The sequence below is a fragment of the Tetrao urogallus genome (genome assembly GCF_951394365.1).
Source record: "Tetrao urogallus genome assembly, chromosome: 6".
NCBI classification, from domain to species: Eukaryota; Metazoa; Chordata; class Aves; order Galliformes; family Phasianidae; genus Tetrao; species Tetrao urogallus.
In genome coordinates, this window is record NC_136819.1 from 59050064 (window position 1) to 59061803 (window position 11740).

General features: G+C 49.8%; 1 protein-coding gene across 1 annotated transcript; it reads left to right on the forward strand.

The window, feature by feature from the left end:
- Positions 1-3198: 3198 nt before the first annotated feature.
- Positions 3199-9809, forward strand: KLHL28 (kelch like family member 28; the record flags this gene model as incomplete). The annotated part of the gene is made up of 4 exons (XM_079537102.1): positions 3199-4100; positions 6165-6608; positions 8861-9069; positions 9646-9809. The coding sequence occupies exons 1-4, from the start codon at positions 3202-3204 to the stop codon at positions 9807-9809; spliced, it is 1716 nt and encodes a 571-aa protein (XP_079393228.1). The 5' UTR covers positions 3199-3201.
- Between the last annotated feature and the right edge of the window lie 1931 nt (positions 9810-11740).

Sequence of the window (11740 nt, forward strand, 5' to 3'; positions counted from 1 at the left end):
GGGCGGCGAAGAACGGAACCGCCCCCGGCAACGCCGCGCGCCGCAACGCCGCCGTCGCCAGGGCCCGGCGCGACTCGAGCCGCGCACGCGCGGAACCGACCGCGTCCCCGCGCCGCGGGGGGAGCCGCTCCTCTTTGCGCCAACCGCCGCGGGGAAACGGAGCGCCGCGGCTCCGCCGGGAGATTCCGACCGCGCGCAGTGGAACCCGCGCTGCGGGCACACGGCGCTGCGGGCACGCGGCGTGCCGCCCTCCGTGCCCGACAGCCCCGGTACCGCGCGGTGGTTCGGCCCGGCCCGGCGCCGTTGCGGGGCGGCGGCGCCCGGAAGTGACGCGTGCGGCCGGGCGCTGCTGTGCCGGAGGGAGCGAGGAACGGCCCGAAAACCGCGCCGCAGGTGAGCGCCGGGACGGCCGGGACCGGGATGGGGCCGGGATGGATCGCTGAGGGCCGGGCGGCGCCGCGGTGGGTGCGGCTGCTGGCGTCGGGCCCGGCCGGGGCGTTCTGCGGCGTTCTGCAGCATCCCGCAGCCTCCCTCATCGCGCTCAGCGCCGGGGCCGCCTGGCACGCGATCTTGGTTTGCTCCTCCGTGTCGGCCGGCCGCGTTGGCGCTCCCTGCGCGCTGCGGGACGGCCCGGCCTTCCGGCGCGGCAGTGCGGGGCGGGCTGCGGCCCGGCGGAGCTGTGCACGCGGCTGTGAGTGACGCCGTGATGCTCCGTCCTTACCGCGCTGCCGCCGTGCCCGGCTGTGTTTCCACCTTCCTGTTGCAGCGCGACACGAGCTGAGCGCGGACGCAAAGGGGCGGTAGCTGATGCTGGGGCAGCTTTTTGTAAGCGTTGTGTTGCTAAAATGCTGCTGCGTGGAAAACGCCATCACCTTTCACAGGTATCCCTAAAGGACTTTGTTGTTGGTGTGTGCTCGATGGGAGGGCAGATGGCCGCAGAGCTCTGATCCAGCCGTACTGATGACTCTGTTTATCCTGTCTGTTCATAACAGGAGATTGCTGAGCGCTCTCATGTCCCTGAGCGGGGCGCAGCTCTCCTGTCTCTGCCCCGCAGCATTCGCTTTGTCAGCTCTGCTGTTACGTTCTGTGCTTAAATGCTGGCAGCTAATTTTATGCTCTCACGTGAAGCAGTTTGTAAGTGGGCTCGTTGCAAATTAGGTGCCAGTTGAGGAGCTATGGAAATGATGAACTTCTTAATAACGAGATGAAGGAAGCGCACTTTGGAAGCTCGTGTAGTCACCTAGTGAATAAAAGAATGAAATCAGCTTTTCAGTTCAGAAGCGGGATGGTGGTGATGTTCCCTGCAGAACAATGGTGATGTTCCCTGCCTGTCCTGGATCTTGATGTGCTGACACCCTCCACCCTCTCACCACTGCAACAATTCAGTGAATAAGAACTGAAGAGCTCCCGCAGCTCTCAGTGGTGGGCAGCTCCACTCGAATGCTAACGAAGCTGAAATTAGAGCAGGTATCGTGGTGCTGTCAGGTATCAAAACGGGAAGGAAAACTTGAAGGAATGAGTGCTTGGGAGCTGTGTGAGCTGTGGGTGGCAGCTTCCTTCTCTCTGTCCTCCCTGTGCCATAGTGAGAGCAGCTGCCTACAGCCTGGGGAGAGGTGGAGGCAGCGGCAGTGCCCAGGGTGCTCTGTGCTCCCCCAGGAGCTGTGTGGGCTGGGTTGCAGAGCACCTGTTCTTGTTCCACTTCTTAGAATCATAGAATCATTGAGCTTGGAAAAGACCACCAAGATCCGAGTCCATCCCCACCCACTGAGCGTGTCCCTCAGTGCCACATCTCCATGGCTCTTGGATACCTTTGGGTACAGGTGTCCCTCCTGCTCCCTGCACAGCCTGACACAGTGCATCGCCGCTCCTTCAGAGAATAAATGTTTCCTAATATCCAACCTGAACCTTTTCTGGTGCAAAGTGAGGCCATCGCCTCTCGTCCTTTTACTGTTACCTGGGAGCAGAGGCCAACCCCTATCTCACCATGGCTTCATTTCAGAGAGTTGTAGAGAGCAGTGAGGTCTCCTCTTCACAGCCACTCCTCACAAGACCTGTGCTAAGGACCCTTCAAGCTTTGTTGCCCTTCTTTGGACAGACTTCTGCTGATGCTGGGCACCCTGACCCAATCTCAGCAGGACAGCAGTGTGCTTGCTGGGGAGCTCTTGTTGCAACAAAGTCCCCCATGGGGTGAGGTGGGGGTCTCCCATGTGCTGTGCTCCCCTGCCCATTTGAAGCGTAGCAGGCCCTGCTCCTGCATGCCCTTTCCTGCAGTCCAGCAGCCTGTGTGGGTCTTTTGCTCTGCTTTGTGCCAAGGGAGGGATTGTTATGACCTGTGTGGAGCAGGGGTTGTGGAGCTGGGTGCCTCCTGAGCACTGGGGCGTTATGCAGCACTGCTTGGGGTGAGATGCAGCGGGAAAGGCATGAGGCCATGAGGCGAGGAGCACAGGCTAGCTTAGGAAGGTTTAACTTTGTCTTGAATAAGCCAGTTCTTTATTTCACAGAACCATAAGGGTTGGAAGTGACCTCTGGAGCTCTGCCAGTTCAATCCCCCTGCAGCTGCAACAGCAGTTGCACACAAATCGTGCAGGTGTGTTTGGATACCTCCAGACAAGGAGACTCCCCCACCACTTGGGGGTAGCTGTGCCAGGTCTCTGCCACCCTCACAGCACAGAGATCTTCCTCATGTCTATACAGAACTCCCTGGGCTCAAGTCTGTGCCCGGTGCCCCCTTGTTTTGGTGCTGGGCACCATGGAACAGAGCCCAGCTCCCAGCTCCACCCTGCAGACATGGATCAGTACTGCTCAGATCCCCTCAGCCTTCTCTTTTCCAGGTGCACAGTCCCAGGCTCTCTATTTTTATTCTGATCTCTATGCAGTTCTCAGGAATATGTGATGTAGAGCTCTTTCATGCATTCTGAAGTTTGCATTTTATTCCAGAAGGAAAAAAATGTGTATTTTTCAATAAACGGTTAATATGGCAGTCGCTGTTAATGAATACTTGTCCTGAATTTAATGTGTATCTAAAAGCATAGAGCATGAGGGCTTGAGAGGTAAATTGCAAGGTAATACACTAATTTAGGTAAAAGCATAAACGGAAAAGTAATTTTTAAACGTTCCATGTGGCATGTCTGTGTAATATGAGTAATAAAGCAGCTGAAAGTGAAACCCTGAGTAATGCCTCAAAAATTCTGTTTGTCACAGATGGACCAGTCGTCTCCAACCTACATGCTTGCCAACCTAACACACTTGCATTCTGAACAGCTTCTGCAAGGCTTAAACCTCCTTCGCCAGCATCACGAGCTGTGTGACATTGTCCTTAGGGTTGGCGATGTCAAGATCCATGCCCACAAAGTGGTGCTCGCCAGCATCAGCCCGTACTTCAAAGCCATGTTCACCGGGAACCTCTCTGAGAAGGAGAATTCAGAGGTAGAGTTCCAGTGCGTTGACGAAGCAGCCCTGCAGGCCATCGTGGAGTATGCCTACACAGGAACTGTGTTCATCTCACAGGACACCGTGGAGTCGCTTCTTCCAGCTGCAAACCTTCTCCAAATCAAGCTGGTGGTGAAGGAGTGCTGCGCCTTTCTGGAGAGCCAGCTCGATCCTGGCAACTGCATCGGGATTTCTCGTTTTGCAGAGACCTATGGCTGCCACGACCTGTACTTGGCTGCCAACAAGTACATCTGTCAGAACTTTGAAGACGTTTGTCAGACTGAAGAGTTCTTTGAGCTTACGCATTCTGAATTGGATGAAATTGTTTCCAATGACTGCTTGAATGTCGTGACAGAAGAAACAGTTTTTTATGCACTGGAGTCCTGGATCAAATATGACGTTCAGGAGCGACAGAAGTATTTAGCACAGCTGCTGCACTGCGTCCGGCTGCCGCTGCTGAGTGTGAAGTTCCTTACGAGGCTGTACGAAGCAAACCATCTCATTCGTGATGACCATACCTGCAAACATCTTCTAAACGAAGCTCTAAAATACCACTTCATGCCTGAACACAGACTTTCCCACCAGACCATGCTGATGACGCGACCTCGCTGTGCTCCTAAAGTTCTGTGTGCTGTAGGAGGAAAAGCTGGGCTGTTTGCGTGTTTAGAAAGGTAACGGCAGAGCTGCTGCAGCAGTTGAGTGGCGTGATGTTCGTGTGTGGTTTTTGTCACCCTGGGTCAAGACAAGCACTGAGGAGCTGTGGTTTGCAGAGCTGTGGTTAATGCTTGCCTTGCAAGTGAGTTTTCTTGCAGCGAGGACAAGCAGTGAGCTCTTGGTTGTTGTGTGTAGTGCTCGCAGTTGAGGCTTTGTTTGTACCAGTACAAATAGCAGTAAAATCTTTTTCACTCTGAATTTGGTTAATAAAGGTAGCTGTCTTCAGTTTGCATGCGACTTCTAACTCGGGAGCCCTTGGAATTAAGACTAACTTAATCAGAGGAAAAGCAGTGTTAAGTTCTTGATCACGGTGCAGTCATGCCTTTAGTGAGCTGGTCTTATTTCCCCAGTTCTCAAACTAAGCATCCTCTTCACATCAGTGGTTTGTTGCCTCGCTGAAGCTAGCCACACCAACCAGAGGAACATAACAGACACAGCTTTCTTGCCCGTACTGGTGTGCCTGGGCTTTCTCTCAGCACTGTTATCAACATTTCCAGAAGTGGTAGCTCAATTGTGAGTGTTCCTGTGTGTATGTGTGCTTTTGTACATGGGCTGCTGTGATGCTGAATGCGCCTTTACCAGTGCAGCACGTGTTCCCTGTGTTAAGGCAGGCTACCTGGGCTGGCCCTACAGCTGGGTGCTGGGATATTTTACTGAGCTACTCTTTTTTTGCAACAGTTCAGTGCTTGTACACGTGGTCACACACTTAAGAGCAGTTGAGGATGTTGTCGAAGGTATTTACAGTTTGCTTTCCTGATCAGTGGTGTCAACAGTGGCTGTTGGGACTGGGGATCCTTAGGGTTGTGTTTTTAAAGAGTAAAGGGTGGGGGAATGTTGAATGCCAGATCTGTTTGGTTAATGGAATAAGAGTCCTCTGGTACAGCTCAGCTCCTTTTCTTTCACAGGCTCTTAAATGATTTTAACAATGTCACATAATGGTGTGGTTCAGAATACTTTGTTGTTGTTGTTAAACTGGAACTGGAACTGCGTGTTCCTGCATACAAAAACTCCTTTCATTTGTTATTATTCATAATTGTCTCAAACTGATACTTCCATTCATACTTAAATAATTTTTCTTAGCAAAAAAAAAAAAAAAAGGAATACATCAGTTAAAAATCTTCCCTAATAATTTAGGTACCTGATTTTCCTACAGCTACAATTGAAAATGGGAGGCCCTACTGCCACAAAACTCGTTTTCCTTTTTGTTTCTATTTGCAAGAAGGCTGATTTTTTATTATTATTATTATTATTATTATTGGGATTTTTTGCTGCTAGTTACCTCCTGCTTCATATTAACAGAGCTTGGAATCTATTTAGTGCTGCTCTTTCCTACCTGGGCCACTGCAGTGAAGGGCTGGTGTGCTGTCAGTCATAGCATCACAGCATGGCCTGGGTTGCAAAGGAGCACAATGTTCATCCAGCTCCAACCCCTGCTGTGTGCAGGTCGCCAAGCAGCAGCCCAGGCTGCCCAGAGCCACATCCAGCCTGGCCTTGAAACTTCCCCTCTAGTTAGACTGCAGTGTACAACTGCGAACTACAGACTACTTTCTAAATGTGTGTACATGTCCACGTGTGCTCCTCTTACCCTTTTTGTCTCTCCTGTCTCCGTGGCCCTTCTGAGTGGCTGAGTGTTTGGTTTCTGGTTGGTTGGTTGTTTTCACTTTACCCTCCTAACTCTTCAGTTTGTATTTTGCAGCTCACCCTATTGCATCCTGCTACCTACCAGCACCCTGCTGTCTGCCCTCACGCTGTCTGTGATGCTTTGTGCCTTCTCAGACTGTTCTGTCCTTTCAAAATCTATTTTTTCAGGTCTCAGACTTGGTGCTCTGGCTTCCCACCATGTCACTGCATAGCTGTATGCTTTTGCTCTTTGCTTATGTCCAGGCCCTTGGAAGAAACAGCTGACATGGGATGAGAATTATAACGTATGCTCTTAAGACTGCGTTCCATGTTGCCCTTTTACAACAGAGCTTCATAAAGCTAGGTTTGCTCACGTAATCTTTCTTTTTTCTCTGTTTCAGTGTTGAAATGTATTTTCCCCAGAACGATTCCTGGATAGGCCTGGCACCTCTTAGCATTCCCCGCTATGAATTTGGAATATGTGTCCTAGACCAGAAAATCTATGTTGTAGGAGGGATTGCAACCCACGTGTGTCAAGGCATCAGCTACAGGAAGCACGAGAACTCAGTGGAGTGCTGGGACCCCGACACAAACACCTGGACGTCTCTGGAGAGGATGTTTGAGAGCCGCAGCACGCTGGGAGTGGTGGTCCTGGCAGGAGAGCTCTATGCCCTGGGGGGCTACGATGGGCAGTCGTATCTACGAACTGTAGAGAAATACATTCCTAAAGTGAAGGAGTGGCAGCTAGTGGCCCCAATGAACAAAACGAGAAGCTGTTTTGCTGCAGCTGTCTTAGATGGGATGATATATGCCATTGGTGGGTATGGTCCTGCCCATATGAACAGGTACGTGCTTCTCATGTCTGTAGCTTGATGCCGTAAGCTGAAAATCAGTAAAAACACGAGCTTTTAAGCTTGTGTTCAGCAGCCAGTTAAAATATTCTGAGCTAAATCGGTGTTAATCCTCAGTGGGCCTCATTAATCCTTCTGTAGCATCAGTCTAGCGATTCAGCTGGGAAATCTGTATTTGAACTTCTCTGAGCTGGAACACAAAGATGTGTATGTTCTTAAAAATCCCCGAGAAGGGAAGACGACGAAGCCAAAGACATACATGCGTTCTGCTGAGCCAGGGAGTGCAGGGTGCCTGACCCCGAGCATCCCCAGGCTGGATGTCCCAGAGGAGAAGTGCTGTGGGCATGTTTGCTCTGCCCCACGGCAGCCCCTTTGTCAGTGGGGCCCAGCAGCAGGTGCAGCCCCTGGGAGAGCCCTGCTGAGCCCCAGCACTGCAGCAGTGCCAGGTAACCCTCTGCACCTCAGGGCTGCACGGTGCCGGGGTGCGAGGTTTGCTCTGACATTTGAAATACTCCTTAGACATGAATGGGATTTTTCTCATGCTCAATATACCTTCTATTCACAGGCATGTTTTTTGTACCAGCGTGCTCTTTAATTGTTCTGTTCCCTGTTGTTTCGTGTGGGTAGTCTGGGGTATTTAGTTATGCAAAGTAGTAACTTGTACTCTTCATTAGAAGTGGGAACAAATCAGCCATATGTTCCTCCGGGAAGCACATTAATAAACAACAAGGCTGAGGAGCTGAGTGGAGAGTGCAAATGAAATCTTGCTTATAAGAGGGGATGCACTGATTATTTAACAGCACGGTGTAACGACGTCACACCAGTCATTAATTGGATTCCTCACACTTTGTGTGCTCTTATGTGAAGCAGTTTGTGAAGCAGAGGATTGGTTCCTAAACAGGGAAGTGTAACTAAATAGTTTTCACTTGGAAAAGGCAAACAGTGCTCTAGCTTACAGAAATATGTAACATCTGTAGGTTACACTACTTAGCGTGGTCCTAACCTTGTTGCACAGACTGCTTAGAAAGGAGGGTAACCAAGACCTTGCTGAGGACAGTCTGTTCATGGCAGATGAGTGCTCGGGGTGAATGCCTGCCTTTGAAAGGGAAACTCAGCTTTGCATTTCAGAAAATGCAAAACTTAGCACTGGAATAGCAGGAAACATCTTCATCAAGTTGGTGCCTTTGAAGGGGAAAGCTCTAACGTCAGGTCTGCGGTGGCCCCGCTCTTTGTGCAGCATCTGCTCTGTTCCTCAGTCAGAAAGGAACTGCCAGCACTACCTGGGGAGTTATCAAACTGACGGATATTTCGTTAGTTGCCTTTTAACATTGTACTTAGTCTTTATTGAATAGCTTTGTTTGTATTGATTACTCAGGGATGCAGTAACACGCCGTGCCGTGCAGTCGCTGGGCTCACACAAGCTCTAGCGTTAAAAGCAAGCTGACTGCTGTATAATGAAGCCCCTTTTCTCCTACTCTTTAGTGCTTCTGGTTTTCCCTTCTCTTTTCTGCCTCCCTCGTGCTGCTGAAGATGCACTGTGGACGGTGCTGGCCACGTATGAGGAGTGTTTGGGTGACTGTACAGATCCAGTGGTTAATAAAATGATGCTGATAATTTCTGTTTTACCCCAAAGGTCTTTTCTATCCTTTGTGCTCTGATCAGCAACCTCTTTACTGCTTTTCCTGAGGGATATGCTCTCCATGTGGTTGGGTTTTTTTTGCCTCTGTCATTTTCAGGGATGCCTGAAGGAATTTCTGATTTGATGCATTACCCAAATAGACACACTTCACATCTACGTTTGGTTCAGTTTTTCGTGCGTTTCGTTTTCTCATAAAAAGCAGCAGTCAACTTTGAAGGAGCTTTCTGTTCAGAACTCAGCTTTGAAAGATCGTACTTTGTTTCAAGATGTAACCTGAAGACTCGTGGTAGGGGGGTGAGAGCATTGGGGAGATGGCTGAGCTGCAGTTGCCGTCTGGGAGTCTTGGAAGTGCTTTCTGGCAATGCTTTCTGGAGAGGCTCCAGCTGCATGAGCTGTGTGTTGTGGAAGGACCTTTGAGATGATAGCTCTGCTTTCAGCTCTATGTGCTGCCCTTGGGCAGTAGAAAGCAACCATGCTACAGAATTTTCCACCAGCTCGAGTGCTTTGTCAGTGCGTTCCGATATTCCTGACACACAACTGGATGAGTCTCACGGATGTGGATGTCACTAAAATCTGAGCCTCACAAATGGTTTGTTTGTATTTGCAGCATGGAACGCTACGATCCAAGTAAGAACTCTTGGGAGACGGTAGCTTCAATGGCTGACAAAAGAATAAACTTCGGTGTCGGTGTCATGCTGGGCTTCATTTTCGTGGTAGGGGGGCACAACGGGGTGTCCCACTTGTCGAGCATTGAGCGGTACGATCCCCACCAGAACCAGTGGACTGTGTGCCGACCCATGAAGGAGCCCAGAACAGGTAGGGGCATCTGGACCTCAGCACCTCAGTGGGCTGTTCTTTCAGAAGTAAGCCACCGTTTGAGCTGTAGAAGCTGCAGTAAGTTAGGCTCACAGGGATTTGTCTGCAGGGCATCGACCTTCGTCTCTGCATTGGGTCACAGATTGCTTAATCAATTCCATAGAAGAAGAAGTATTTAAAGTCCAATCTGTTTTTGTTAATGCTGAGCTGTACCAGGTAGAACTTGAAATAGTATTTCTGTTTTTCCATTAATTTTGAATTAATTTCAGCAATTCTGTGGTCGCTCTTCCATTTTACGTCGAGGCTCCATAATGCATCTTCTGTGCTGCCTGCTTGCGGAGTGTTGCTTTGCCTTAGGAAGGGGTGTGAGTGGAGTTGAAAAGGAGGGTTAGCATCTGTAGAGAGAATGACTCTTCATTTACACCCATTTTCCTTAAAGCTGGGCCGGAGAGGGAGAGGCTGGGTGGGATTGTCTGCTCTGCATTATCAGGAGGTGCCAGTGGGGACTCAAGTGGGAGCAGAAACACTCCTTAGTTTTGTGCTCAGCGATCAGCTAACTTTTTTTCTTTTCAACAGGAGTGGGTGCAGCTGTAATTGATAACTACCTTTACGTAGTTGGAGGTCATTCAGGGTCATCCTACCTGAACACTGTACAGAAGTATGACCCCATCTCAGATACCTGGCTGGACTCTGCTGGTATGATGTACTGCCGCTGCAATTTTGGTTTGACTGCACTTTGATGACAAGCAAGACTTCATGGACCTGTTTTGAGGTTGGAACTTGATGTGGTTGAAGATAAACCCTGCCACTGGAGACCATATGCTGCGTTTTCTGGAGCTGAAAAGTTGCAGGAATGTGGTGGAGTTGTGGTTGAAGTGAGGAAGGAATCATTTCCTCTTGGTTGCTGGCCTCGTTGCTTGGGTGCCACGGGCAGCAGGAGTGGGAAGCTCGCCAGCAGCTGGGCTTGGGCAGCATCTGTTACAGGCAGGGAACTTTAACAAGTACTGTACATGCCTAGGACGTGGTTAGGACACTCACTGTCTGTCTGACCCTTTCACTTTCTAGAGCTTTTCTCTCTTCCTCCTGCCTACTAAGAAACATGAAGTTTACCGTGCTTGGGGTGAGAGACGTATGGGTGTGCTGTGTGACTGGGCTCTGCTGGTGACTGTCTGGTTGTGTCTTCATATTAAGAAAATGCCAGTGCTTCATAATTTTTTTATGATCCATAACTAAAGGGCTGCCTTGTTTCTGTATCTCAAGGTCTGTAAATAATAAATGCCGTAGTCCATTGCCTGTGCACTCTCCTTTGTGACCTGCTTGCTGGTAGGAGGGCTGGGACGAGTAGGAACTGCTGAAAGAACTTGGCAAGGCACATTTATTGCCTCTCAACAAAATGTCGCGATCTGATGAAGAGAATCACATTTTTAAACCTTCCCACGTATTTCTCTCTGTCGTGGACAGATGAGTACCAGAAGTGGTGACTCGGTCTTGCTGGTCTGCTGTGAGGTTTTCAGTTGTGATGCAAAGAGAAGTGACAGCATCAGAAAACGTGGCAGCAGCGTTTGCGGCATGCCATAAAATACTCAGAAAGCAATCAGTCCCATCCTTCCCCAGAGCACACCTGTGTCTGTATCCCCTACAAATTCCCTCTTTAAAGGAATGTATGATCCCTCTCTCAGAGTGCTGGGGTGTGAGGACGGGGCTAGCTGTGTGCCTGGTGCTGTGGCTGTCCCTGCAGTGGGTGCAGTGTGCAGGCAGCACGGTGCCTGTGCTTGTGCTGCTGGCTTTCCTTCTGATCACTTGAGACATCTGTGCCTATGGAAACTGTCAAGAAGAACACAGTGTAGTGAATGAGCTCTATGTGTGTTACCTTTTCTTTTTTTCAGGAGATCTGTGTTTCTTGTTCTCACAAATACATAATGCATACGTGTGGAGCAGTAAGATCCCAGCCCGGGTTCTTGCCCTGATCACCTCCAGCATGCAGTGCTGCTGAGTGCAGTGCTGGGCTCAGTGCTGCTGGAGCCCCAGGTGGTGATAACTGCGTGATGGCCCCAAGCCTGGTGGCAATGCAGGCAAATGGAAGCTGATGCTGGGGGTTGTAAAGCTTATTTCAAAATAGACGAGTGAGTACGTAGCACTTCTAGCTAATTCAGCACGTTTGGGTTTGCCTTCTGCTTTGAACTGGGAATTGTGGTTATCCCGAATTTCTGTTTTGATTGTGTTGCCAGACCTGGTACTTAAGAAGTGTTCTGCCTCGACTTCTGTTCTAACACGTTCAGTTAATGTTTGTCTCCCCTTGTTTTCCAAACCCACATAGTATTGTTTTTGAAGGTGCAATAATATTTAAAACAGTTGCTTTAAAAGCCGTTTCTTTGTAGATACGCCTAGCAGACGTTCTCTGAGTACACTTAATTTATTGTTTCTTTTTTCCCTGAGGAGCTAATTGCAGCTGGACAAGCACTGGGGGTCTTTGTTCTTCCATAAGCTCAGATTTGAGCAGCTGAGGGGGCACAGGAGCTTTCACCATAGAGCAGAACCCACCCGTTGCAGTTGCTTGCACAAGTCACAGAATCCTGCACGTGTCCTTCAGGTTTGGCAGAATCACGCAGGACTTTAAAAGCAAATAATTCACAGGGTAAGAGATTTCAGTGCAGTTTGTGTGACCCACAGA